The sequence below is a fragment of the Alternaria arbusti genome, assembly GCF_024043155.1.
Source record: "Alternaria arbusti strain BMP 1465 chromosome Unknown scaffold_5, whole genome shotgun sequence".
Taxonomy (NCBI): domain Eukaryota; kingdom Fungi; phylum Ascomycota; class Dothideomycetes; order Pleosporales; family Pleosporaceae; genus Alternaria; species Alternaria arbusti.
In genome coordinates, this window is record NW_026249945.1 from 1,667,839 (window position 1) to 1,695,403 (window position 27,565).

Below are 27,565 nucleotides of genomic sequence, written 5' to 3' on the forward strand. Positions count from 1 at the left end.
GCGCTACAACCTCGACGAGGGCCGTCCCTCAGCCAAAGCAATGCGTCTGCGCGCTGAGCAGCGCAAGGCTGGTCGGCATCCGCGGCTCAACCCGCAATCTTGGGGCGCACATGTCGTTTCTGCGTTGCCTGATCTGAAGACGCTGGAGTTGGTGCTGGAGACGTTCGAGGCGAGGAAGGAGGAGTTGGAACGCGTTGTACAGTATGCGAAGATGTGGAGGTTTGGGTTTGGTGGTAATGGGGAAGAAGAGGGGAAGGGGAAAGAGTGGGCATTAGTTTGGGATGGGGATGTAGTGGAAAGGCGGTGGAAGAGGGATTTGGGAGAGACTGTAGTATCGAGGCGTGATCGTAGGCTTTTACGGCCTGGGCCGTCGTGTCATGATTGTAATGATTTCGAGGTGAGGACTCTGCGGTATGTTAGGACGAGAGTGGTGGAGTAGTTTACGCCGTAATCCCAGCTTCTCATTTCATGCCGGATTTTGCGCATAGCTTAACAAATTATGTTGTCAGACACTCTACATCTTGCTCCCACCCTCTTGCGGTACCTTGACAACGACCTTACCCCAGCTATTGCGTCCACCCAATGCCTTTAGCGCCGCGGGTACACTGTCAAGACCGACGTACTCCACATCGGTAAAAGCAGTGCCCTTGTATTTTCCCTCCTTGACAAGCTGGAAGATACCATCCCAGACCTTATCCTGCATCTCAGGCTCGTTTATCGCGTACGCACCCCAATGCAACCCAACAACACTAACATTCTTGAGCAGAATGCGGTTCGTAGCCATCTTCTCGATATCGCCTGCCGCAAATCCGATGACCAGAAGTCTGCCGTTCCAGGCTGTGCACTTCATGGACTGAGCGATCAAACCGACGGGGTCGTATACGATATCCACGCCACGGCCCTTGGGAGTGAGCTTCTTCACTTGCTCGGGCCAATCTTTGTCGCGGTAGGAGACGGCGTAGTCTGCGCCGAAGGAACGCGCGACGTCGAGTTTATGTGATGTACCAGCAGTGGCTACGACGGTCGCGCCGAAGGCTTTGGCGATTTGCACGGCGGCGAGACCGACGCCGCCGGCTGCTGCGTGGACGAGTACCCAGTCGCCTACAGAGCAGTGTTAGCTTCTGCATGGGAAAAATAACAGGGTTCGGAGTTCCGATGGCTTACCCTTCTTGATGCCTGCTCTAGTTACCAGACCGGCATAGCTCGTCGGCGCTGTAACGAATACACCAGCAGCATCTTCGAAACTCCATCCCTCGGGTACAGGCTTGAGTCTCTCTTCCGTGCAGACGATGTGTGTTGCGTAACCGCCCTGGGAAGCACCAAAGACCTTGTCGCCCTCCTTGAACTTTGGTGTCTTGCCTCCTGCAAGCGAGGTCGGCGCTTTGAGGACAACGCCGGAGAACTCTGAACCGGCTATCCAGGGGAATGCAGGTTGGTGTTGGTATTTGCCGCGGATCTGGAGGAGATCGAAGAAGTTGGTTGCTGAGGCGTGGATGGCGATTAGATACTCATTCGATTTTGGAGTCGGGGTCGGGAGATCGAGGACCTTGAGATCCTCTGGTCCCTGGGAGAGTTAGAGATGAAGCAGGTATCCTGGCATGAGGATACTTACGTTGACATATTCCTTGATCTGTATGCCTTTCATGTTGAGGTTTGACGGATGTATATGGTAGCAAACAGCTTCAATTGTTGGATATGAGAGAGGTTCAGTCAGGAGCTCGAAGATGAGTTCGGGTAGATAGAACAGACGCGGGCGCCATTGTAGCTTGCATGACGGCCGACAGCTACTCAACGCTCAAAAGATACCTCGGCTGGCTTCCCCGGCCAACCTCCGCTCCTGCCCCCACCCAGAAGCTTGGCGCGCGTGTCTTAGTCAGCGGAAGCCGCGCGATATGCACGGGCGCGCGCTAAAAACGGCAGGGTACCAGGTGCGGGTCCAGTGACGTTCTACTGCCTTCCAATCCTATCCAAAGCTAATGACGGCCTCTCGCACAGTCAAACATCTCTGCTGCTATACACCACTCACACTCGCCAAGGACACGTATCAGTTCGCAGTCAACAGTCATACCCAGACTGCTCTATTCCTCCAAGTGCCTGTAGAGCTTCCTATCACTACCCCACGCTCGTAAATCAGCGACCATGGCCGACGACGCCGCCACAACCACCGAGGACACGCAGATCACCTTCAACGTCAAGGCTGCAAACGACCAGAAGCACGTTCTCACACTAGCCCAAACCACCACAGTTGCCGACCTCAAGGCCAAGCTCTCGACGTCGGAATACGCAGATGTTCCCGCCGAACGCCAACGCCTGATATACTCCGGTCGCGTACTGAAGGACCACGACACACTCGCTAGCGTCAAGATCAAGGATGGCCACACAGTCCATCTTGTCAAGGGCGCCGCCAGCAACGTACGAAACCAAGGCACGGCAGGCACAGCAAGCGGGGGCAACACCCAGACGCCACAGGTGCCGACCAACATTGCTGCAGGAACAGGCAACAACCCTCTCGCTGGGCTCACAGGCGCGCGCTATGCCGGCTTCCACGGCCTACCAGGCATGGACACTTTCGGACCAGACGGTGGCGTAAGTCTAGATCAACCCGACATTCGACATGGACATTTTACTGACACGTGGTAGATGGGCGGCCCTCCTACAAACCCAGAAGCGTTACTAGAGCAAATGGAGAACCCCATGTTTCTATCGCAGATGAACGAGGCTATGAACAACCCAGCAGTAGTCGAAATGATGCTGCAGAGCCCCATGGTAAGTTTGTTCCTTCTTTCTACTATGCATTATCTAATCTGAGATAGATCCGCGACAACCCGATGCTTCAGCAGGTCCTCCGAAACCCCGAAATGCGCCGTATGATGTTCAGCCCAGAGATGATGCGCATGCAACTGCAGATGCGGCGGAATATGGGTCCCACAGGCCCGAGTTTCCCAGCCCCAGGAGCTACCGACAACACTACACAGCCAGGTTCGACTGCAACGGGCGAAGGCACAACTGCGACACCGAACCAGCCTAATACGACCGGACCAACAGATCCATTCTCTGCATTCGGTACAGCCGGTGGTGCCGCAGGCGCTGGAGCAAACCCGTTCGCCAATCTGTTTGCTGGAGGCCAGAATCCTTTGGCTCCTCAGCAACAGGGTGGTGCGGCACAAAACACACAAGACGCCTCGGGCACCTTCCCCAACTTGTTTGGTGGAGCTGGCGCACAAGGCGGACAAGCGAACCCGTTCGCGGCGGCCGCCCAAAGGATGATGCAGGACCCAGAAGCCATGCGCAACATGATGCAGATGATGGGCGGCGCAGGAGGCGCAGGAGCGAACCCATTCGCAGCCTTTGGCGGACAAGACGCAGCAGGAGCTCCAGGAGGCGACGCAGGCCAACAAGCCGGCGGCAACCCCTTCGCCGCACTCTTCGGCCCCGGCGGATTCGGCGGCGCAGGCGGCTTCGGTGCCCCACCAGCCCCAGCAGACAACCGGCCACCTGAGGAAATCTACGAGGTCCAACTCAGACAGCTCAACGAAATGGGCTTCTACGAGTTCGACCGCAACGTCGCCGCCCTACGGCGCAGCGGCGGCAACGTCCAAGGCGCAATCGAGCACCTTCTCGGCGGCGGAGCGTAGCGAGCTTTCCCCCGCATCTTCTTGCTCCCCGTGCCCCCAGAACGACCGTACTTGACGCAGGACGAATTATAGGAAATCGAACGTTATGAAGAAAGAGAAAGAGAGCGGCAATTAGCTGCCGACGACGCTGGTGACGATATCGAGGGTGTCGAAGAGGCTTATGATAGTGACGAGGATTGGTCTTTTGCGTTTGAGGATGATGAGACGCTCGTTGCGTTTGATGGACTCAAGAAGTGAGTGATATTGATGATGATGACGAGAGCGGTGGTAATCATTTGGTAAGGCGTACACGGGAGCGTGTGGATAGATAGTACAGATACCAAGTAGTAGGCAACACAACAATGCCGATTCGTACAGCATATCTAGCATGATGGCTTTGTGGTGAACACGATATCGAGAGTAGCATCCTTGATTTCAGTATAAGTCGGTGTACAAAACAGATTAATGCTACTTCGTCTTTGATCACATGCAGTTTTTGTCTTATTCGATTCCCCTCTGATTAAACCCCCGCATAGATGAGAAAAGCGCTCGCAACTTGAAAAACGCCAGGCTAGAACCTTCCAACGGCAGCCTTGTATTTCCTCTCAATCATTCTGTCCAAACGCACACAAACATCAAGAAACGCCATGACCATGCAGCAAACAAAAAACACGACTACGAGAAAACCCGAAAGTATGAATATCCCCGACCAGATTTCCGCTCCGAAGACAGGCTAAGCCTGTCCATAGCGTCCGACAACGACTAGTCACGGACGCTCAAGCCAGAGCGATCGGTGAACATGCGCGTGGCAATGTTCATGGCGAGGAGTTCCTGGAAGAGCAGCTTGGCAGCGTAGGGGATGTGGATTTGGGAGATGCGGGTTTTGTTGTGGCAGGGGCGGCATTCGTAGAGGCCCTTTTTGAGTTGGCTGGAAATGTTGGAGTTAGTGAAAGACGCTCGGAGGGGGAAGATTTGGGGGTAAAGATGGGAGAGGGGGAAAACTTACGCAATAGGACTCATCAGACCACAGATGTCGCACACGTGTACGGTGTACGCGTCTGAGACGGTAAAGAGACGTTCTTTCAAGAAGGCGGCGGCGCCGTGTGCAATCATGCAATCACGTTCCATCTCGCCGAAACGAAGGCCACCGTCCCTAGCACGACCCTCGACAGGCTGGCGAGTAAGAATCTGAAGGGGACCGCGCGCACGAGCGTGGATCTTGTCGTCGACCATATGCCTGAGACGTTGGTAGTATGTCGGGCCCAGGAAGATCTGCGTGCGCATCTTCTTGCCGGTGTGCCCGTTGTACATGATTTCGAAACCGCGCTTTTGGTAGCCGGCGTCTTCGAGCAGACCGGAGACTTGGTCGACGGTGATGTCGGTGAAGGGGGTGGCGTCTCCTTCTTGTCCGGTGATGGCGCCGACTTTCGAGAGTAGACACTCGATCAAATGGGCAATTGTCATACGGGAGGGAATGGCGTGGGGGTTGATGATCAGATCGGGGGTGAGGCCTTCCTTGGAGAACGGCATGTCTTCTTGACGGTAAGTGATACCAATGGTTCCCTTTTGTCCGTGACGAGAAGCGAACTTGTCACCGATTTGCGGCACCTTGGTCGTTCGTGTACGGACCTTGACGAAGCGCAGTCCCTCAGTATTGGTAGTGAACAGTACTTGGTCGACAATACCGTTCTCGGTGCTACGCAGTGGTGTTGAGACATCACGCTTGGTGTGGAGAGTAGTCTTCTGGCCGAGCTCCTGAGCGTCGGTGGCAATGGGCGCGGTCTTTCCGATGATGATATCGTCACCGGACACACGCACACCAGGCGCAACGACACCATCGTCATCGAGCTTGTCGTATGTTCCACCCTTCAGACGAAGTGTATCGGCACGCGTAGGCTTCTCGAACTGCTCCAGAACGTTGACACCGATACGTTTCTCCTGCTCTGTGTACGCACGGTAGAACAGACTCCTGAAGAGTCCACGATCGATACTGCTCTGGTTCATGATAACGGAATCTTCCTGATTGTAACCACCGTATGTGGCAATGGCGACGATAGCATTTTGACCGGCTGGAAGCTCACGGAACTTGAGGTACTCCATCGATCGAGTAGTAGCCAAAGGCTTCTGGGGGTAGTATAGGACGTTCATCATGGTTTCCATGCGCAGCGCGAAGTTGGTGAGGGCGACACCCATGGCTTGTTTACCCATGGCAGATTGGTAGGTGTTACGGGGCGACTGGTTGTGATCGGGGAAAGGAATGATACTGGCACAAATACCCAGGATCATGGCCGGGTGAATCTCGCAATGAGTGTAGGCGTGGATGCGTGGGTCTGGTAGTGGCTTGAGACGTCGAAGACGGTGCTCGCCTTCGGTAGATCGCTCAGCCGCAGGTAGGCCCATCTTCATCTCTCGCCACTCTTCCAGATCCTCAGGAGAGAATGTTATCATGGCAGTCTCCTCCTCCTCGGCATCGAGGTATTCCACAACACCATCCTGGATAAGACCTCTCCAGCCGTATGTGGCTTGCTCGACCTCATCCTGACTCCATCCCTGTCGCGTGCTTGTCTCCATCTGTTCCTGCTTGAGCTTGTTACTGATCTCCTTGGTAAAGATGAGGTGGTTGCGGTTCGGTTTCCGAATGTCGTTCTCAACAACGAACAATGGTCTCATGACACGGCCGGCATCTGTGAAGATCTTGAATTCTCGGTCACGAATGTCACGAATCAAACTCATCTCGTAAGATAGAGTTCCGTTTCGTCGCAGCTCCTGCACGACTGTGACAAGTTGTTGGGCGTTGGAGTGAACACCAACCCAGACACCATTAACGAAGACTTTGGTCGCATCTGGGTTCTGGTTTTGGTCGTACTCTTCGAGAAGCTGCATGTTTCGCTGTGTCATGAAGTCGATGATAGGCGACGCGTCGCTACCGACACTGACGTAGCACATCAAAGACAAGTTCTTGACCAGGCCACAAGCTTGTCCTTCAGGAGTCTCGGCAGGGCAAACAAGACCCCAATGGGAGTTGTGAAGTTGTCGCGGCTTGGCTAGCTTGCCGTCACGACCGACTGGGGTGTTCGTTCGACGCAAATGCGACAATGTGGAGGCGTAAGTGTATCGGTTCAACACCTGGGACACACCAGCCTTGGCGGAAGCGGCCTTCTTCTGGTCACCCCAGTTGCCCGTTGCCAAAGAGTACTTCAGACCATTTGTGATGATGCTGGCCTTGACAGCCATCTGAACGTTGAAGTCCTGGTTGTTCTCAACGCATCGTTGGAGGTACTTGTACACGTCTTTGGTGAGCTTCAGGAAGAGAATACGGAACAAGTTGGCGACCAGAGGTCCAGCAAGATCCAGACGCTTTTTACCGAAGTGGTCACGATCGTCCTCGTCGCGGCGACCCAACACACACTGCAAAAGGCGGTGGATCATGTAACCAAAGAAGTAGGCCTTGCGCGTGTCCTGACCCTCCTTTTGGGAAATATGCGGCAAGAATTCTCGCTGCATAATGTCCCTCGCGAACTTGAGACGCCTGTCCTTCGTGCCTGAATTGGCGCCACGCTTGGCAATGAAGTCCAGAGCAGTCTCTCGGTCCTGAACAACGGATCCCTCCTCGATACTGGGCTTCAACAGCTCCAGCATTTGTGTGTCGGTGCGGTCGTAAACGATGTGACTAAGAATCTCCTCGTCGGAGACAATACCGAGCGCGCGGAAGACGATGGCCATGGGCACATCCGCCTTGATGTATGGGAGGGTAGCGTATGCGAAGGGACCGGGGATACGTTTTCCGGGACCTGCGAGTGAGTTCTCCGCCCACTTGATGTTGAATGATGAGATCAACCGGGTGCCCTTTTCGACTGCACTTCGAATCTCGGCGATCCATGGAATGGGACCCTGCTTCTTTCGGAAGACCTGTACGATGTTCGCGGCACTGCGCTCCTGGGCAATGAGTACCTTTTCACTTCCGTTGATGACGAAGTATCCACCCTGATCGTATGGGCACTCATTCAGAGCGAACAGGTCCGCGTCAGACTGCGCTCGCAAATGGCAGAGCTCTGACCGCAACATGACAGGAAGCTTTCCGATGAAGACTCGCGCCGCAGCGCCATCATCCATTGGCATGTCTTCACGCTCCCACCGGATCTGCGATGGGCCGCCTGTGTAGCCACCCTCCATCTCCTCGTCATCACCTTCCTCCGGTTCGCGTCCCTCGCGGGCGACCATTATTCGGTTCTCGATATCGGCCAACATGGCACCGGAGTAGGTGAGATTCCGTAAACGCGCTTCGTGAGGGTAAAGTTGCACCGTGGTGCCGTCGCCTTCTGTGTGTGTTGGCCGCGCCAGGTAGACGCGCCCGAATTTAATTTCATAGCGGCGCTTGATGATGGGGTTCTCCTCCTCATCGGGGTTGTAGGGCGTATTTTGCTCGAGAATGACGCTGCCGTTTTCTTTTACGATATCCTGGATTGTGTTGCGCGTGAATTCATCGTACGAGTCGAGCTGCTGCGAGACCAGACCCTTGGTGTCGAAGAAGGAGCTGATGACCGCCCAGCAGTCCTCGGGCAAGACGCGGTTCTCCTCATCCTCGTACTCGTCCTCCATACCGTCGTAGTCGTACGGCTCGGCCATGATCGCGACTGGGTTGATTAGGCGCGGGGAGGTGAAGGGGGGTGGGTGAATGCGGACGTGTAGTGTCCTGTCTGTTCGGTATGCGACGGCGGCGACCGCCTCTCAAAGGACGTTCGGTGCTAACGCTCCCCGTCTTAGCGCTGCCGCGCATCACGTGATGAACACTAGCGCCTCGGACCCCATACGGTCTACCTAGGTACCTGTGCCTTTCGTTCCTGCATGCATACCATTTTGTGACGGCTTGCAGTTTACCTTCTAGATCCCGCGTTTCAGGTCCAGACTTACACTCAGTCAAGTCTGGAAGACACTACATTTGCGCTATACTGAACTCTCTCGAAGTTCGAGGCCTTAAACGCCAGCACCAAAGCCTTGTGTCGCCAATCAATGGTGACCGGACGCTCTCCAGCATCGAGGATTGGCAAACAAGTCTAAATACCGCCGACAAGCCACGCTTGAGATCTAGCCCTGTGGTGGCGGCAGCATTCATTCTTCAAGCCTATTCGGGACGAATTTTCTTATGTATGAAAAGACAAAGTATGGCATCGCTGTGTCCGGGGGCCTGGCCAAGTTGGGGAGGAGTCTAGGACGATGAGCTCAAAGAACAAAGGCATATATAAGAGCTGTAAATGCGACGAGAGGACCATCAGGTACTTCGGAAAGCTCATATCTACACGGTGGAAATATGCATCTCTCACCTAATCTCGTCGCTGGTGCTCTTTTGCTAGCGTTTGAAGCTAGCGCAACTACTACGACAAAGTCCTACGTTACTTGCATCACCAAGCAAGGTCTCAAGCCTGTTGCTACCGTCAAGACTTCTTCTCGCATCTTGACAGTCCCCTTCTATGGCTTCAAGTTTACAACAACGACACCGACATATGTCATCACTCCTCCACCAGTCACGGCCACGGTCACTGCCACAGCGACGAGCGTAATGACTAGGACCCAGACTCAAGAGACCGACACATTCTCTGAAACTGTCACGACTACCGATACAGTCCTAACAACATCCACGGACATCATCAGCGTAACAGACACCGCCACTCTCACAGTCACGCTTACCACCGACGCAACAACAACTATAAGAGCTCCTGCAGATTTCCAGCCCATTCAATCAACCTTTCCTAATAGGAAGCGAAGATCTGCCAGCCTTCCTGGAGTAGCATCTAATGAAGCCGCACTCGAAGAGCGCGGCCAAGGACAGCGCATCATCATGAACAAAGGCAGAGAACCAACATTCTCACCTGCCGTCTACCCCACAGCAGTGGCCTGCGTCGGCATCGCGAAGGTGATCAGTACTTCGACCATCACTCGGACTGCGAAGATGACCAGTACTGTCACAACATCAGCGCCTACCTCTTCCGTCACTTCTACTACAACTGAGGTCAGCACGGTCACGCTCACTCCCATTCGCGCATCAACAACAATCACTATTACCACCGGCACAACCATTACGCAAACACAGATCGAGCCCACTACCACCACAATCCTCACCACCCAAACGATTGAAGTAGCCGAACCAGCTTCTACTTACTACGCCGCCTGCGGCCCCGACAATATGATTTCCAGTATCAACGGCAAAGGCTTCGCCTACTTCGGAAGCCCCGGCATGCCGCAATTTCTCGCTGTCGGATCGGCCTATGATTGCTGCGCCGCCTGTATTTCCACACCTAACTGTATCGGATCCGCAAATCAGGTATTTGATTCCCGAAATCTCTGTCTCCTCGAGATGCGAGACTTTGGTGCTTGCGATGGTAGATCCCAGGGAGCGGATGTCGGACTGCGGGACGAAACACCGGACGGAACTGTGACTATCAGCAACGGGCTTTGTGGAAGGTACTTTGTGTCAAGAGGTTGATGTTGATATTGTAAGTCGCTGTTATGGACAATTTTAGGTAGTCAAACATTGATTGATGAACACCTTTTCGTGCTATCACCGCCATCGCTGCGTTCCACTGTGAGCAGTCGAGTCCTTGAGCAACATAACTGAGTAACATAACTTTGCCACACTCCACGCCATCCCTCATACCCCCATAAGTACCCAAGGCGCATATACCCAGCCCCAGTACCAACCATCTTAATGCATCCCATGATACACAGCCACCCTATCCAACACCGTAATCTCCAGGTCCACCCCTGCCTTACCGAAAGTCTCGCTCACTACCTCCGGCATTATGAACTTGCAACTCGGCCAGCTGGAACGCTCCTGCTTACAACCTCCTCCGTCATGAGCGCAAAGGCTCTCGGTCATGCGAACTCGGCGCAAGCTGCGCAGCTGAAGCAACGCCAGTATCCAACCAAACCACTTCAGCCTCTCCGGTTCAGACAGCTCCTGGAATTGCCGCATTTTCGAGCCACCCGTGGCGAACATACCAGATGGCTATCTGAACCAGATTTCTAGTTCGCGTATATTCGGTGGTAGGAGAGGCGTGATATCGCTCCTGAGTTCAAAGCCTGCGCGGTTGGGATTTGCTTTCAGGCTACCGCATGACATTTCCTCGAAAAACGCGAAAGCCGGCACATGCAGAATCCGCAAGGCGGTAAAATTGGTGAATCTAGTTGGGCTCCAAGGTCTCTGCGGTACTTCGTAGCATATGCCAGGCAAAATAGTGAGTTCTCGTAGCGTCTGTTGAGTCGCCCATAAATTAGCGATGCTGCCATCTAGGCCGAGTGTGGGCGCGCTGTCGAGGTACCATGTGAAGCGCAATTTCTCCAGTTGACTAGCAGTGCCAGCTTTCTTCACAGCAGCACGTCCATTGTGTATTGATGGATATGTACACCATTTGTAGTCGATGGAGGTGAGATTTCTGAAGTTGACTGTGTCAAACCATTGGATGGAGGGCGCGGTCCAATACCCGAGCGCTGCGTGCGTGATATTCTCTCATACGACTAGTGTTTTGGCGGTGGGCAGACCGAAGAGCCAAGTTGACATGGCTAAGTGATGCTCGGGACAGTCTATGCTGATAGGTGCGGTGGTGTGATCTCTCAGCCTGTATCTGACGTTAGCTCCTTGCCGACAATCACGTTTGGTCAGTAATCTTACATTTGAGCAATCTCGGATGATGCGTCCATTTGCTGAAACGTTGATCGCGGATCATCCAGGATAAAGATAGTCAAGTTTTGTAGATTGGCAATTTTGGCGAGAATCTCCCGAATCGCGTCTCGTTCGAGGGATAGCTTGCCATATGGGTACGCGCCTTCGAGCTGGCAATCGATTTGTAGCGTTTGTACTGAGCCGGCGAGGTGCGGGGCGGCTGTGAGCGCGGTCGAGAGCATCGAGCAGCGTCCATTATGAACTGGAGTATGTTGCGTAGGTACTTGGATGTCGCGGTAGAGAAGTTGCTGGGCTGATGCTCTGAAGCTATAGTGTGTCTATCAAGCTGTTAGCACGAATAATAAAATGTCTTAGAACCGCGTTGGCAAAGCATAGCAAGGGGCCTACATACTAGTAACAAGTTAGCAAGATATCTTGAGAGCTATTCGTAGTTGCTACTTTACCCTTGATCAGAGCAAGCCAGGCATCCTTGTTGGCGAGGTAGGCGAAGATCTTGTCCAATGTCTCGTTGGCGAAAGTTGTAATCTTCGATTGAGACATGCTGTATTGTAGAATGTCAAAAAGTGTTCGACTCTACTGAAGTTCCGGGTGTTGATAATGCGAGCTTTTTAGATGTGGAAGCAGGTGGGGATTAGAGTGCGCGGTGGCCGAGTTAGACTGGTGGTGCCTATAGCGTGGATCTGGCAGTGATGGCAATGTAAAGACCACCATTTTGCAGACCGTGCGCGAATTCCGAGAGTGGCGTGAAAGACCTCGCCTTTCAAGCAATCGACATGTCTTGACGATTTCCCTTGCTCTTCTCCCAAAGCTCACCCTTCATGATTCCATGAACGTAAGCGTCACCTATGAACTCCCACGTACCTCCACCTTCCCGCAATATGAGCGGCGTCATTACGCCACCAACTAGCACAACGTGGTCTCCAAGCCGACATATACTCGGTACTAGAGCATGATAGGCCGTTTTAGAGTCTCCAAGAGCGACCATCCGCGCGCCCTTGCGGTTACCTATATGACCCGCCATAGACCTGAACTGCGCTTCAGGATTGACCCAGCCAAAGCGGCGAAACACACGCTCGACCAGAACTACCATTTTGTAGCAAATCAAGAAGCGATGGATGTTCAGTTTGTGAAACAGCCGCAAGAGTTTCTGGCGTTTCTCGAACGCTCCATAGGCGCTTCTCTTAACTTCTGGTGTATTCTGTGTCTCGCCGGCCATGAACGTCTCGTACATAGCTTCCGTCGCGTTCTCGCCTGTCGCAGAGTAGACTTGTTTGGCGTTCTGGGGTCGGAACAGAGCCTCCCATTCATAGATCTGTTGCATGTTGAACTGTAGTAGCTTGGCTTGTTCGAACAATGACTGGCGAAGTGGAGCTTTCTGCATTATCCAACGGCGTGGTGTGAGTTGTAAGACCCTCGCCACTGCAACTCCAGAAAGAATCAGCGTCTTGGGCAAGCCTTTCAAATGCTTGGCTTGACCTTGTGGTGAGTTGTACGCCTCGAGGTCGAAGCGAGGTTCGAATTTAGAGTCGTTTGAAGCATGATAGTCTCGCGTTGTGTTGACATCGTCGGCGAGCATTTCGGTCCTGACCAGCGACATTGGTGTTGCTTCTGTCCAACGCCAGTCCGGTACCCAGGATGCGAGTGTAATCTGCTTGAAGTCTGGGTCGTTTTCTTCTTTGGAGGTGGTAGTGAGACGAGGCACATGTAAGATTGCTGCTTGCCTGTTTTGAAGCGTGCGCGCAGCCAGTTGAGTGTACAGTATATCCGTCGTGAATTTCTTGTCGTAGTTTGGCTTGATTTCGAGCTTGTCCAGTGCCTTCTTACATCTCATACCGTAGAAAGCGTAGATCTTGTCTTTGGGATCCTTAGCAAAACACACGCGATGCCTTAGCAGCGTCCCCGGCCAATCGAGATCGACGCCACTTGTCCATTCCATCTCACTGAGCTTCATGAGGATGACGTTACTTACCCTGGCTCCTTGGTAAAACTCCCACAGCCACAGCTGACTCGTCATTAGATATAGATATGCAGCTTGTAGCGATTGCCAGGGTATCTTGGCGCTTCCACACATGAACCACACCTGGCTAGAAACAACGACTTCTTGCATGATCCAAGACCGCTCGAAGTAAGGCCGATCCAAGAGTCTCAGCAACGTCTCAAGTGCTGGATCGCCTACTTTGACTTTTACGCGCACATCTCCCTCTTTCTCTTCTTCCGGCGTCAGTTCAATGTGCTTCTGTTCCGCCAACTCTCGTCTGAAGGTCGTATGCAGCCCAGAAGCATATTTGAAAGCTGCTTCTATCCCCTCGTCTCCCAAACCCAGCCAGCTCACAGTAGCAGTAGCCTTAATATATATTTGTCGCATCTTTGGTACTTGTGCGGTCTTCTCATCATCGTCTTTCTGGTTCAAGCACACGCTGTCGACCCACAGGGTGCGTGCTTTCAGCCAACCCCATTGACGGATCTCGTATAGCAAAGGGATCAAAGTTTTAGGTATCTTCAGAGTGTTGTCGTTCTCCAGATCACGAGGTGGGGCCGCGTTGGTAATATGAATGGTAGCTTCGTGTGGCTCAGGGCCCCAGCAGTAGGAGAGAGCATAGAACTTTGGGGCTTCCGACAACAATGTTGTGTACAGTCGACCGGTGATGGGGCCACTTCGAGTGCCCCTGTGAACTTCCAGCAATCGTACATAGGCATCCTCCGAGTTTTGGACAATCGGAAGTGGTTGGTATTGATATGGCATGTTTGTGTGCCGAAAGAGAACGATGAATTTGGATAGACCCCAGAGTTGCTGGACATATCCGGCATTGAAGGTTCATCCCTTCAAATATACCTAATCTGCGCGTCAAACACCAAGCGTATTACATCCACTGCATGCCGCTGGATGCGCCAAGATCGATATAAGACGAGCCCAGACCGGCCGAGGAACGCCATATCTTCAGCTTGCTCGTTTGTGTACAAAATGAGAGACGCGAGGCCAGATGAAGATGCGCATTTGCGGCTGAAGTTTGCAAAGCTAAACGGAGGCTATGTCATTCGCTCGTTCGGATCCTCGATCCGGCCATTGGAACATACTAGTTCACCTGTATGTTCAGCTGGCGTTGTGTTGTGGATAGTCCGGCACCATGTGATATTCTTCCAGAGAGCGGGCGTGTTTCTCGCTTTCGAATGCAGGGCCTTTGTGTGCCTAGCTGTGTGGCTTTGCGCGGCGCGTCGGCGAAACGGTACGTAGCGGATGAGGCTTGCGTGTTGCTTGCGTGCTTGCTTACGAACGAACTCGTCTATCTGGTGCTACGCCCTAGGCCACATTCGGCATAGGGCTCGTGCTCAGGAAACCTTCCCGAGGTTCTCCAAAAGGGAACTCACGCACTCGAATGACCACGACGCCTATACCAAGAAATAGGTAACAAGATGCTCATCGCGAGCAGAACTCCAGTTTACAAGATCTGCTACCCCACAAGTGATGGGCGTGGTGTGGGTCCTAGCGCCTACCTTCCGTCTCCACCTGGGGCACCGATCCTTCACACCCTCACATGGCCCGACTGCTAGCGCCATCGTCCCACCCAAGAGTTCTTGTTCTCCCGTGGATCGAGGTTTATAAGGTTGCGCAGCATGTTACAACGCGGGCGCCTTGCCCTCCATAAAGTTTGTCGGCCCTTTCAGCTCTCGACCCCGCGTCACAAGAGCACACCGATGAAACCTGGTTGGCCAACTTTAAGAGCTCTGCCCTTGGCTCAGGAATGGAGCACGCTGAGAGGAGCGACGCGTCAAAGTTAGATAGGCCAAGCCCGCATTGGGTGTATCGAGCTGCAGAGCCAGTCTTGGGCTTCATCTGACGATGATGTAGCTACTTTTAAGGTTGGGTCTTCCTCTGTCTCTGCGAATCCGCCTTCTTCCGAGCTGCGCGCTCGAACGTGAACACTGCTTTCCTATCTACCCATCCCGTGGTCCTCAAGCCATACATTCCGTTACTCTGGGGTCACCACATGCGCGCGGTCGGTGATTGCGACACCCTTGGTATGCACGCAGCTTGAATCGGTCGACAAAGGAAATCCAATCCGCCGTATATACGCAACACCTCGAAGCGCGCTCAAGCTTTGGCTCTCTCTCTTCTCTCTGTGTGGATATACCCTACCAATCTTATTATTATGGCAAACAACACTGAAGAAGAGACGTCGCCGGCGAGTGTTAAAAGTGGTACGATCGTCATCGCGATCATCGTGCCCTCGGTCTTGATCATTTTACTTCTTACGCTGGTCATCATGTCAGTTTTCGCACTGGTGTCAGAGGACCTCATGCATGTCTAAGCTGACGATAGGAACCGCCGCAGGGGCTTCATTCTCCCACGATGCGTCCGCGATGAGTCTGATCACAAAGAGAAGCGCTGGAAGACGCGACAAGACGAGCTGGAGACGCACATCAAATCTCAAAACTTCTATGATTGGCTCGAAAGCCAAAAGGAGAAGACATCTGATTCAACGCAAGCATCCGATCCCCTGTGGTGAGTATGCCAAATAAGCCATATTCGATGAGCGGACTGGACTGATTGTGTGACAGCGCCATCTGCCTTGACGATTTCGCCGAAGATGCGCAAGTTCGGGGACTTCACTGCTCTCACGCTTTCCACTCACATTGTCTCGACGAGTGGTTCACAAGGTACAATGAGTACTGTCCCTTGTGCCATCGACCGATAATACCCGGGTCTCGGGCAGCGAGAAGAAAAGTCCGCGAAGGGATGGATCCAACCATTCCGGTAGTCTTAATGGTATAACTGCTGCAATGGACAATGAGAGACACAGTTCAAGCCTCGTGAGGCTCTTGAATCTTCGGAAGATGATGCACATCACTACCAGATCTTGGCATAGGCTGCTTTGGGCAATCGAGAGCGACCACATCCGCGAACAGGCGGACCAGACCTTAGATCGAAGAGCCCGGAGCGATGCACAGCCAGGGCTTAGACGCAGCGGAGACGGGTTTAACAACGGGTTTCTAGTTGCTTCGCCTACACGGGAGCATCCGCGCCACAGCCGCGTACGGCTAACGGACGGTTCTCCAGTACCTGCCTTTTTAATATTGAGAATGCCAGGGTCGGTCGAGCGGTCGGGCGGAGACTATGAAGAAGTGGGTCAATATACTCAACTCAAGACACTATGCGTCTTAGGAAGAGCAATGGCCTTCCGCTCAAGCGTAATGATAGCACCACACCGACGAGAGGAAATAATTCGATGGTGATAATCTAGGGACATGGATAACTAAAGTCCCAGGATATAGGGGAGTAGAGCTTAGTCTACGGGTGACCTCTAGATGCCCGGCATTTCCTTGTCTTGGCGACATAGTTCTCGCTATATCGATTCGAATAGATACACCAAACGAGTTTTGAACCTCTTGCGAAGACTATTCGCGTGCTTTCACTTCCCCTGCAAACAGAGAGGGCATACAGGCTTGGTCTTGATAGCATAGGCGCATGTTGAGATGCGGCTGCTATTAGTGGGGCAGCCGAGGCCGCTAACGGGAGTGTCGTTGGCTCCCGCTCTAACATGGCATCGTCTTCAACACACCTGCACTCTTTTCATCCCATGTCACCCTGTTATGATCTTCAGGCACAAGAGCGACGGCATTCCGAAAACAATGCGAAAAAGATACTGCTGTGGCTAGGAGCTCGTAATGAGGCGCACGGCGTGCCATCGCTAGGATGGTTCCGGGCATGGAGCGGGGCGCAGGGAAATGTCACGCCACTCTTTGGTGGTCTGATCAACCTCTACCTTGGTAATCTAGAACAGCGCAGAACCTGGCACAGGACAACTTCCGCACAATTGCTGTACCGAAAGTCCCGTTGGAGCGACTGACATTTTCTAGGATTTTGACTGCCCTTTACACCTGCCACTCTCGATACTGCATCTTCATACCCCTGGACCAGTCGGTAGATCAAACCCCGTACGAGGAGTACCACGAAACGGTGTGGACTTCGCCTGGATTGACCTGCAACTACTGCCAAGCTGTTCCTTGGGTCTTACTCACCCGCCTTAAGCCATCGCTTGTTCCCGTGTAAAAACTAGAGAAACTTCTCTCAAACGCGTGGATACATCTTCACCATCGACCCATGTTGAGTACCGACGAGCATCTCTTTAACTTGACAAAGACAAAGGAAGTGCCCGCGTTTATAACCTCGACCCCAGCTCGACCCTGATCCTGCACCTCGCCCGCTAGTCTCACGTGTGGCTTGGCCAGGGTACCTTAGCGATTGTATCTCCTGATCAACGCGTGAGCTCTTCCGTGCGACAACCCACCCGCGGACTATTATCACCATGGCTCTCAATTGGGACGCATTCCTCAATACTGAGGGTTTCAACCTACCGAACGACCAATGGTCCGATCTTTTACCACCAACGTCTGCCCCTCCCACTTCCCAGATGCCCAAGTCGACCACCACCGACACGTCAGGCTCTTCACCTGAAGACGTCACCAATTTCGATTCCCTTCTCGGAGGAACATCAGGCGATCCTTACTTTGACGACTCGCTATTCCTGCCTAACGACTACTTCCTGGGCGATCTCGACGTCCTCAAGCCCTTTGGCAACAACATCGGTGGAGGGAGATCAACCAATGAGTCGTCACCCGAGCCTGTACTTGGGGCTGGCAACAACTCTACATCTCAGACACCATCAGACGTAAACGGCTTAGACCAGTCAGCCAACATGCCGCCAGCTCAGAGGCAAGCGCTCCAACGTGCCAACACCTTTCCCAACCCTGCCTATGAATCTTTGTTTCCCAACAACCTAGATTCCGGTTTCGTCGAAGACCTCACCTTCCCCGACGGCCCGAAAGGATCATCTACCACTACCAAGCCAGGGCTTGAGAGAACTCAAACATCAACAACAGCGAACACTACGTCGAAACGTACGAAGAACAAGCCAGACATACTCTCTGCCTGCTGGACATCCCCACTTTGCCCCAATCACGATGTAAATGGTTCACCGCCTAATCCATCGACGTGCGGCGGAGGATGTGCTCCCTTCTTGTTCGCAGACCAGGACGCTCTCCCAAGTATCAGCAACCTACTTAATGACCCACAAGAAGTCACTGCCGAAGACGGTATAGTGGAGATCCAACCACGCCCCAAGAAGCGATCCGAAAGCGACGCATCAGCAAACGGCTTCTCAACCCAACAGAGAGAAAGCAAAGACACAACCACATCCCCATCAGACGACCGGCAACGAATGAAGAGCGAGACGACAGAAGACGCCTCCGCCAAAGAATCACCCCAAGCCAACGATGATGATAAGACAAAGCCACGCCGACGACTACCGCACAACCAAGTCGAACGAAAGTACCGAGAATCGCTCAACACACAACTAGATTCCCTAAAGCGTGTCGTGCCCTCCCTCCAAAGCCAACGAGCATGCGACGGCGCTGATATCGAGGACCTACCTACACCCTCGAAGCCTAGCAAAGCAGTCATCCTAGCTTCGGCGACTGCCTACATCAAGCAAATGGAGAAGGACAAGAAGAGCCTGGCAGATGAGAACCAACTACTCCGGACGAGGGTCAAGGCTCTCCAGTCGCTTGTCAAGTGTGACGACTGCAGCTTGATGCAGTATGTCATGGATCTCAAGATCAAGCAGGCTAGCTGAGAATCTTTTGGTTCCCTTTGTTTTTCTTTACGCGATGCTGGCATCAATACAGCATCCACTCGGCGTTGGTGGGGTCTGGGATGAAAACATAAAGCGTTCCACGTCAGCGGTCACAACTTTACAAGATGAGTTTTGTGCAATCGCACACTGATAACTTATTCTCATCACGGCCAACTCGTACTAGATACGCGTCGCGTATCGCACTTTTGTAATGACAGGCGTTTTGGACATGGAAGTAAACTGGTATGCGCTAGGTAAAGGCGCTTGAGTGAGCTTAGGCAATGCCATTGTCGCGGCTGGAGCCATGAGATAGTCTTCGCTGTACTTGAATACACGGCATCTAGACTTGACTCTTCTATCCAGCAGTCTTCAGCGTGAAATGTGTGTACAGCAAGCTTCCAGACTGTGGTGCGAAATGTGTGCACATTATGTTGTTATGCTCAAGCACCAGAGGTTAAATCGATGTATCAAATACATATCCAAACAAAGCCATCCCATGTAACAGCTTCCTCTCCCAAGCGCCGCAACACCCAAGAAAACATGACTCTCAAAATCATCTATGCGCCTTCACTCCTCACTGACCTCCATCACTGTAACTTCCACGCCTTTCCCCTTCACTTCCTTGATTCCGCTCGGTGCAACGTATCCATCTTCCTCTGCGCGGAGATAGTCAGCTATCCGGTCATCTTCTCGATCTCGCATGAGTAACAAGAGAATTGGAAGATGACTTACGCATTCGACACTGCACATAGCCAATAGGATAAATCGGCCCATCCCACCGATCCCAACCATCTTCATAAGACGTTATGGCAGCTTTCTCGCGCTCGAAAGCGAGGTCTGCGGCAGTGATTGCTGTGAGCTGAGGATTGGAGAGGGTTGGTTTGGTGGTCATGTTTGTTGTTCTCGTTATCGTTATCGTTCTCGTAATGTAGAAGATAGATGAGCAGCTGTAGATGTCGACGTTGATATCGATCTTATCGTTGTGTCGTTATATCCAGAGCCCTCAGCAGAACCATCACATGTACATTAAATACTCTTTCCCATCCATACCACCTCCCCATCTCGCCATAACACCAAACGTGGTGGTGAGACTCCAAATGCTAAAACGGGCTTCATGTGCATGCACCCAACACGCGACATCGTATTTCAGTCCCTACACGCATCAACGCAACATCACCCCATTCTCCCATTCTGAGTCCTTGGTCTCTACTGCGTTACTGCAATTGCACTATAGTTGTAAATGGAGGATTACTGATACACAGGGATCGGGTCGCAGCGGGGAACGCATGCCGCGTGGTTGTGGTGGCGAGACCGGCTGCTTCCGCCGCGAACCATCACGCCACTTGTCTCTCCACCATCAGGACCCTGCGTCGTTGTGTGGAACGACGTGCGCATGTTGACAGCCGCATTTTACACCTGTTTCCTCGAGTTGTTGTTTTCTCATCACAGGTGGAATTGCCCGAGGTTGGTATACTGGATCGCCTGGAAGTCACACCATGGTGTTCTGTCTCGTTCGGTCATGGGATGTCTGGCAGAAGATGTTGACGTAGTGTTGGATCAGAGTGAGTTCGAGTATATACTACAGCTATCTGACTGCATCGATACTGCTGTAATTGTTACTACCAAGCGCAACACTACCTAGGTACCATTGTATCTTCACCAACACCTTAACCACCAAACCTCTACATCACTATACCGAACACAACCAAGCACAACCAAACACAAAGAGCGTACTACATCTTCCACACACCACCACATGTCACTCTACCCAAACATTCTCGACATCTCAGCATACAACACCATGCTCGCGCAGCACTACCAGCACCAAACGCCTTACCTACCTTCTTCCTCCAGTAAACTCGCGCACTCACCACACCCACACCACCAAATGACTTGCAATCACCTCTCCGACGCAGTTCAAGACTTCTTCGCACACATGTTCGCGCCGGCATCATATCTCGCGTGTACATGTTCGACACCCTGCTGGGCTCCAGCCCCGCTGGCTCCATGCAACTACAACGCGCATGATGGGAAAATAGGAATCGTTGTCGATAGCGACATCGTAGTGTCGGAAGATGAGCGGGAAGAAGACGGAGGGCCGTTGTGTAGAGAAGCTACTATTGCTTCTTGGAAGGTGGGAGGGAAGAAGGAGAAGAGAGGGAACAGAAGAAGGAGTTTGACATGGTTGGCTGGTGTGATTGAGAGGGGAGGTGTGTAAGATTATAATGTCTAGAGAAAGGAATGGGGTTGAGAGGGAGATGGGTGGATGTTCTTTAAGTTTCACTGCTGGATTTACAAGAAGCATGACAGGGCTACGCGTTAGAATTAATGTATACGATTGAGACTCTGGATTATAAGAAGAGCATGGCAACATGCCTTGACGTTGGGGTTGGTTGATGCTAGAACAGATGCAGTAGTAGTCCTTACATCACACATCTGCCCAGGCATATCCCACACCACACCATACTACACGCAGCCACCTCCAAACGCCCATTCCTTTCCACGTGTCCTCCCCCAAACAAACTTTCAGCCTTCGCGCCCCAAACCAAATCTCCTTTCCCATGTCCACACCCAAACTGCACTCAGACTACCCTCCCTAAGCGAGCCGCAGGTATGCAAACTAAGAGATATTAACGCCAATTAAAGCACGGAGTGCAGTGACTAGATCTCCCAAGCTAGCGGAAGCCAAGATCGACCGCACCTACTAGTGAACCAAAGCGGAAAATATCACGACGAGCTCAATGTCAAATAACGCCTGAGGGCTGGCCGCCGCAAGGGCGGGGGCTAAGAGAAGGCGTGGCTTTAGCATCTTGGAGTAGTTGGAGTAGTAGTGCGACGGACGATGGGGGAATTAGTGTAATGAGTGTAGCGAGAAGGAACAACAAATATACGTGAGGCAGGTGACGCGCTTTCCGTACCCGAAGGTCTTTGGTGTGGATGTAGAGCTCGTGTTCCGGATACGGTGGTGTGCCGCTGTCTGTGGTGAGATATTGGGATGGGCGTTCCATGAGTCGATGCTGTGTGAGCAAAGGCGGTGGCATGACTGAGGCTTTGCTCCACGATGTCAGTGCATTGTCCTTACGGACTTACTCAAGTTTCTCCACGGACTTTTCCTGATTTTCTCCACGGACTTACTCGTACGCTTAGAGTTGGAGATGCGTAGGCGGCTTGACGACTCACCCGTTCACGGCCGTGTATACGTAGGTACGTACCTCTCTTACCTAGATGAGCTGCTATACGAATGCGACGACTGGCGTAACGACCTACCTCACCGACGATCATCGGCAATGCGAACATTCCCATGCCCACGCCGTGGGCTCATGAATCGCGTCATCGGAGGTGAACGGCCTGGATCGACGGCTATGCAGATCCCGCAAACGCGGTACCGCCGTGTAGAGTCAAAGATGCGACGCAAGTGGTGTCACGAATCTCTGCCACCTTCCCAGTTCTTGCCTATTCTCCGATGCCAGACCCTCGATTCAAGATCTCAGCTTAACCGAGTCGAAACTAAACGAACCAAGCTTTCCGCTAGTAAGTTTGCTAAAGTTGCTACAAGAGCACTAGCTTTAGCACCGGAGTGTTCGACCCTGACCAATTGTTAGCTTTGGATACGTCCCGGCGAGTAAGCGCCATTCCAGGGCGCGTGGTTTGTTGTAGAATATCAGAAAAGTTGAGAAGATTCTGGGTAGAATATTGCTGGTTTTTGAAAGCACTGTTCCTGCAATCCACTCCCCCATGCGAGATGAGGAAGCGGAGAGGAACTCTTATGGCCCCAGCGTTTGTCATCATAGTGGGGGTCCGAATGAACGAAAGGATAAACTGGAGTTGGAAACTTACATGACAGTGGTCGCCTAGGGTGGCATGGTGCGGAATGTTTCCTCAGTGTAAGCGATGGGGATGTGAGCTGACTGAGTCGAACGGACGGACTTCGAGGGAAGACCAAGTCAGTGGGAACTAATGCGGACCATCTTCGGGACCTGCGAGGGATCCGGTCCGTGGGGCCAGTCACTCTGCAGGCTGACTGGCTGGCTGGCTGATCGTGTTAGAGGGATAAAGCTCATTGGATCCGTGGAGCAGGATCAAGCAGGATCGAGCAGGATCGAAAGGCGCGCCCTTGCATAATGTAAAATGTCGCTGCCTCCGAGAGCGAACAAGATGGGCCGAATATAGCAATCCATCGTTGTTGTTGCTGGGAGCTGGGAGCAGGGAGAGGATCCGAACGGTTGGTTGTAACCACGCCACCAACACGTCGAAGGACCAGGCAAACGGTTGCCGCTCACCGGCAGATGGGCTAGTGTAATCCCATAACGTCGTGCATATGTATTCTGCAGCAAAGATTTTTTTCGACCTGACAGCTGATGCGACTGGGGACGGAGCGCGGAGAGATCAGCGAGGCAAAAGTTTCATTTCCACCATTCTCTGCTAGCACCGGACAAGTGTGTATATCGCACAGCGATTAGGTCGGCGACTGCGGTTCGCAGCGGGCGAAGATTATCCGGGAGAGTGGTAAGATACAGGCGGCGTGGTGACAGGCGGAAATAGTGGCGCAGGGCCGGCGCAGCACGTCGGTGTACTATGTGAGATGCTGCGCGGCAGGACCTCGCCATCGGTAACGAGGGCAGCGGAGGGTGGGAATCGCATCATGGACTGGGTCCTAGGGCGGAATAGAGTTTGCAGCGCTCGCCAGTCACATTGGCGGTGTATAGGTTGGAGCAGAGGAGGAGTTTGGTAGACGAGGTGGATGCCTTGATGGTGCGCACATGGCTGTCGCGGCCGCTCGAAAGGAGGAGAAGATAGACGCAGGGCAGGACGGAATCGGCGGAGGTGAAAAGCGGTCCCCTACACGTGCGGCTCGGTTGCGGGGATGGGGAGGCGTGGTTCTCGGAGGAAGCGCAGAGTCCGGTAGTCTGGCGAAAGGCGATGGCAGATGCAATACGCGGTTGTGACGAATTGGCGGTCACGATGCAGGCAGAGCGCGTCGGCAACGCCTGCTCATGCCGATGTCGACCGGCGAGCTGTCACGGCGGTGCCGGACATGTCAGAACATTGTGCGGCGATCACTGACAATGGTGTGCGCATTACAGGCTGAGGGATGCACCGAGAAAGGACCGTGGTTATCAAACATGGTGACATGGCGCCTCTCCATGTCGTTAGCAGGTCGCGCGAACGTGACGCGTTGTTTGGTTGCACGCGGCGCAAGATTGCGATGCGTCGTGGATGGGGGTGTGGGCAAAAGGGAGCGCGGAAAACATGGGTTTGCTTTCCGTGGGTGCATTCGCATTTGCAGTGGCATGCAGCGTGCGTTGGAGTGCGCGAAGACCGGAGAGTGAGTAGGTCCGAGTCCAGACGTTGGATGCAGTGATGCACCCTTTCCTCCTACGAGTGGGCGGCCGGCCGTTCCTTCCCTTCTTCCCTGGAGGGTCCGCGGAAGGTACCATACGCGGGATACGGGAGAAGCCTCAGAAGCCTCGGCCGGCCCAAAGCATCGGAACGCACGCCTTTGCCCTCGCCCTCGCCCCCAATCCCACCCCGCATACCACCACCTCGACAAACTTGCTGCCTCTGCTGCAAACGTAATACGAGTCATGCACTGGACTGTCCAGCTGCTAGACTGGGTGCGCGTCGTCGGACATCGTAGTTGCAGCCGTCTAGTATATCGTGCATGCAACTGCATGGGCGATAGACACCCATGTTGGCCATGGCATGCTGCAGCTCGCTTGCTATTATTGCTCCAGAATGGATCGGTCCGGCACCCTGGGCCTCGAGAGGCAGCGATGCAACACTGAAACAATACGCGCCCATCTTATGCGTCCCGCCGTCTTGTGTAGAAGCGCCGCTGGGTCTCCACCGTTACAGATCTTCGAGAGGGCATCCTGGCCCAGAGCCAAGAGTGCCCACCACGTCGGAACGGCGACGCGTGGCAGCAGCGTATAAACCACGGACAAGTATAGAGTGCATTGCCACCTGTGCGACGTCATGGCTCCTTCCCAGAGGGTCGATACTTCCGACAGACTTTCTCAGCAGAGGCGTTGCGATAAACTCTATGAGAGGAAGTGGGGGTATATTCCAGCTATTATATACTGCTCGTGCTATCGAAGAAAGGGGACACACCAAGGGTCCTGATCGCTCCGCTAAAAAAACAACAACATGCTCGTCAGAAAGGAGCCAAAAGGCCGCATGCAATCCACCATGATTCGCGTCGTGTGCGCTGCACCGACGCAAAAGAACGTGACATGCACAACGAAGCTGACGCGCTGAGACCGCCATGCTCTCGTGAAGATAGAGGCAAACAAATCGTTTTGTCGCAAGGAAACCGAGGTATCAAGGTATCATATTCTTAACATGCCGTAACGCCAGACTGGGGTAGTCGCCCAAAGAAGACCCGATTTTCCCTACCGCAAGATGCGCCATTAGGTGAAGAGCAAGTCGACGCGAGGAAAGGCAGAAGAGGCAAAATCCCCTGTTCCGAGGTGGTTCGCGCTGGTGCGTGAGCCATGGGATCGGCGAAAGTGAGGCTAAAAATGGTGTCGCGGAATGCACAACATCCTGGAAGCATCTCTAGAGTCCAGGTGTAACGAGGCCGTCGCGTTGATGCGCTCGATAGAGCGTCGGGGGAAAGCCAGTCCGGGCTAGGTGGGTGCCTGGCAGGGGCTACCTGTGTAGCGGGCAGGCAAACTATCCATGAACAGAGTGGTACAAGGGTGGTGCGAGATGCTACTGCTGGGGACGGCGGGCAGTCCAGATGTGGCTTTGGGCCGGTCAGTGGGCGTGGGCAGGCGCGGATTGGTGCGTGACTTACATGTTGTTGTACGCATGGATTTTGCGGTTGCAGATTTCCCTGCGAACACTCTCGAGCACTGGCCTGACATGCGCGTTGAGGTCCCACTGATAGACCCTTGTGAGAGGTGCAAAGGTTAGCGCCTCCAGACCCTCGGTCAGGCCCAAGTTGTACCACCTCCCAATATCCTTCTGGTGCGGGTCATTGGGCCATGTGTTGTAGGGGACGCGAATAACCGTCTCCTGGATGTCGATGAAGCCGGCGGCCTGCAGCAGCTGGCGGGTGCGGTGTTCGTAGGCGATTGGGCGCGAAACTCGTTGCGTGGCGTCAGCTAGCCAGCCGTACCACTTGGTGAGCATGCTGTCTGGGGGCAGCGTGTAGTCGTCGCAGCGCGGCTCCATGTCGATTTCAATATGCTCTATCCAGCCGGTGCCGGGCTTGAGATGTCTGCGGCAGTTAGCAGGGGCGCCAAAAGCGAGGGTCTAGCGAGGGCGCGCACGAGTAAATCTTCTGGTAGAGTTCGGGCCAGCTCGTCACGCTGCCGCACGCCATGCGCAGGTGGATCAGGTCCCAGGAGTCCTCGCCCAGCGTCCATGGGCTTTCGTAGTCGCGTGGTACTCGGAATCGCAGGTTCGGGGGGATTCTGCGGGGGCTGCATCAGTGTCAGGCCGGACAAGCGACGGGCGGGCGGCATACTTCTCAGGCTGAATATTGACGAGATCTAAACCTAGGACCTGCGCACATCATGTCAGCCGTCTGGCAGCAATGCGTCATGCTTAAGTGGGCGCACCTCGGCGTTTAGGTATTTGCTGCACGGGCGCGGTTAGCCTTGCGGAGGTAGCTCTGGCTGCTTTGGCCAACTTACTCGGCCATGTCAATTGCCCAGATGCCCGTCCCACAGCCTACGTCGAGGATGCGGGGCTGCACATTTGGCTGCGTCGGCACCGGCGCCTGGTGCAGCTGCCCTCTCCGTGCGACGGCGAAGAATTGGTGGTAGATGTCCATGCGGTCCTTCTCGGGCTCGTCGCACGGGTACATGTAGAGGCCTCTCCGGAAGCCATGATACCAGCGGCCATTTTCCATGTAGTTGCTGTTCTGAGCGGGCACGGGCAATCTGCGGGCGAGGGTCAGTCTGCGGGCGTGGTACGGAGAGCGGGGGCACACACCCATTCGAAGCCATCGTGACCATTGGAGCGAGAAGTATCGACAGCGAGGGCAGACGGCTAACGGCGAGCGAGGGCGGTGCTAGGGGCCAAGTCGTCGTATGCGCTGATCATGGGACGATGACGGGGACGCGGAAGCAGGGCGCGCTGGAGTTTGGGACGTGTACGGCGTCGAGTGCGGTCAGGCGTGGGTATACTGCTACAGTCCAGCAAGGCGATCTCAGTCATCAGGGCAGAGCGATGCGGGAGGTATTTAAAAGCGGACGACCCCTGCAGTGCTTCCGTCAAGCGCGACTACGAGTGCTGACGCTGGGTCGACCACAAGCAGGCCGGCATCAATGCAAGAGGCAGTCCGAGGCGTGCTCCACTCATCTTTTGCACCTCTCTGGGACCCATCGGCACGCAGGCCATAGCTGAGCTACTATTAATTAGGTGGCCCTGTCCATGCCACTCGCGCTCGGAGCTGGACCCAACCAAGTCAAGTGTCTTCCGGCTACCACAATGGCGGGTGCAGTCGTCTCTCGGAAGCGCATCCGTGCACTCGACTGCCTGCCAGTGCCTACCAATCTCCTAGTAGCCTCTCCCTATCCAGTGCCCCAGGCACGTCGTCTGGTAGCAGCACACACCGCTCCCCAACCTTGGAACACCGTCATGCGCCTCACCCTCAGCATCAACGCACCATCCGCACCATCATCGCATGC

At 53.8% G+C, this 27,565-nt stretch overlaps 7 protein-coding genes across 7 annotated transcripts; 2 read left to right on the forward strand and 5 right to left on the reverse strand.

Moving 5' to 3' along the window:
- Positions 1–514: 514 nt before the first annotated feature.
- On the reverse strand, positions 515–1,645 carry J4E86_005081 (uncharacterized protein; the record flags this gene model as incomplete). Its single annotated transcript, XM_051445617.1, has 3 exons — positions 515–1,101; positions 1,165–1,564; positions 1,613–1,645. 3 exons carry the CDS (start codon positions 1,643–1,645, stop codon positions 515–517), a joined length of 1,020 nt encoding a protein of 339 aa, XP_051303714.1.
- Positions 1,646–2,139: 494 nt separating this feature from the next.
- J4E86_005082 (uncharacterized protein) lies at positions 2,140–3,635 on the forward strand (the record flags this gene model as incomplete). Its single annotated transcript, XM_051445618.1, has 3 exons — positions 2,140–2,586; positions 2,641–2,766; positions 2,814–3,635. 3 exons carry the CDS (start codon positions 2,140–2,142, stop codon positions 3,633–3,635), a joined length of 1,395 nt encoding a protein of 464 aa, XP_051303715.1.
- Positions 3,636–4,376: 741 nt separating this feature from the next.
- On the reverse strand, positions 4,377–8,240 carry RPB2 (DNA-directed RNA polymerase II subunit RPB2; the record flags this gene model as incomplete). The annotated part of the gene is made up of 2 exons (XM_051445619.1): positions 4,377–4,542; positions 4,621–8,240. The coding sequence occupies 2 exons, from the start codon at positions 8,238–8,240 to the stop codon at positions 4,377–4,379; spliced, it is 3,786 nt and encodes a 1,261-aa protein (XP_051303716.1).
- Positions 8,241–11,276: 3,036 nt separating this feature from the next.
- Positions 11,277–11,832, reverse strand: J4E86_005084 (uncharacterized protein; the record flags this gene model as incomplete). The annotated part of the gene is made up of 2 exons (XM_051445620.1): positions 11,277–11,533; positions 11,736–11,832. The coding sequence occupies 2 exons, from the start codon at positions 11,830–11,832 to the stop codon at positions 11,277–11,279; spliced, it is 354 nt and encodes a 117-aa protein (XP_051303717.1).
- Positions 11,833–12,052: 220 nt separating this feature from the next.
- On the reverse strand, positions 12,053–14,035 carry J4E86_005085 (uncharacterized protein; the record flags this gene model as incomplete). The annotated part of the gene is made up of 2 exons (XM_051445621.1): positions 12,053–13,237; positions 13,262–14,035. 2 exons carry the CDS (start codon positions 14,033–14,035, stop codon positions 12,053–12,055), a joined length of 1,959 nt encoding a protein of 652 aa, XP_051303718.1.
- A 3,562-nt stretch (positions 14,036–17,597) lies between these two features.
- Positions 17,598–18,923, forward strand: J4E86_005086 (uncharacterized protein; the record flags this gene model as incomplete). Its single annotated transcript, XM_051445622.1, has 1 exon — positions 17,598–18,923. One exon carries the CDS (start codon positions 17,598–17,600, stop codon positions 18,921–18,923), a length of 1,326 nt encoding a protein of 441 aa, XP_051303719.1.
- A 6,795-nt stretch (positions 18,924–25,718) lies between these two features.
- LAE1 (Secondary metabolism regulator lae1) lies at positions 25,719–26,784 on the reverse strand (the record flags this gene model as incomplete). Its single annotated transcript, XM_051445623.1, has 5 exons — positions 25,719–26,148; positions 26,201–26,344; positions 26,398–26,435; positions 26,492–26,510; positions 26,567–26,784. The coding sequence occupies 5 exons, from the start codon at positions 26,782–26,784 to the stop codon at positions 25,719–25,721; spliced, it is 849 nt and encodes a 282-aa protein (XP_051303720.1).
- Positions 26,785–27,565: the final 781 nt, after the last annotated feature.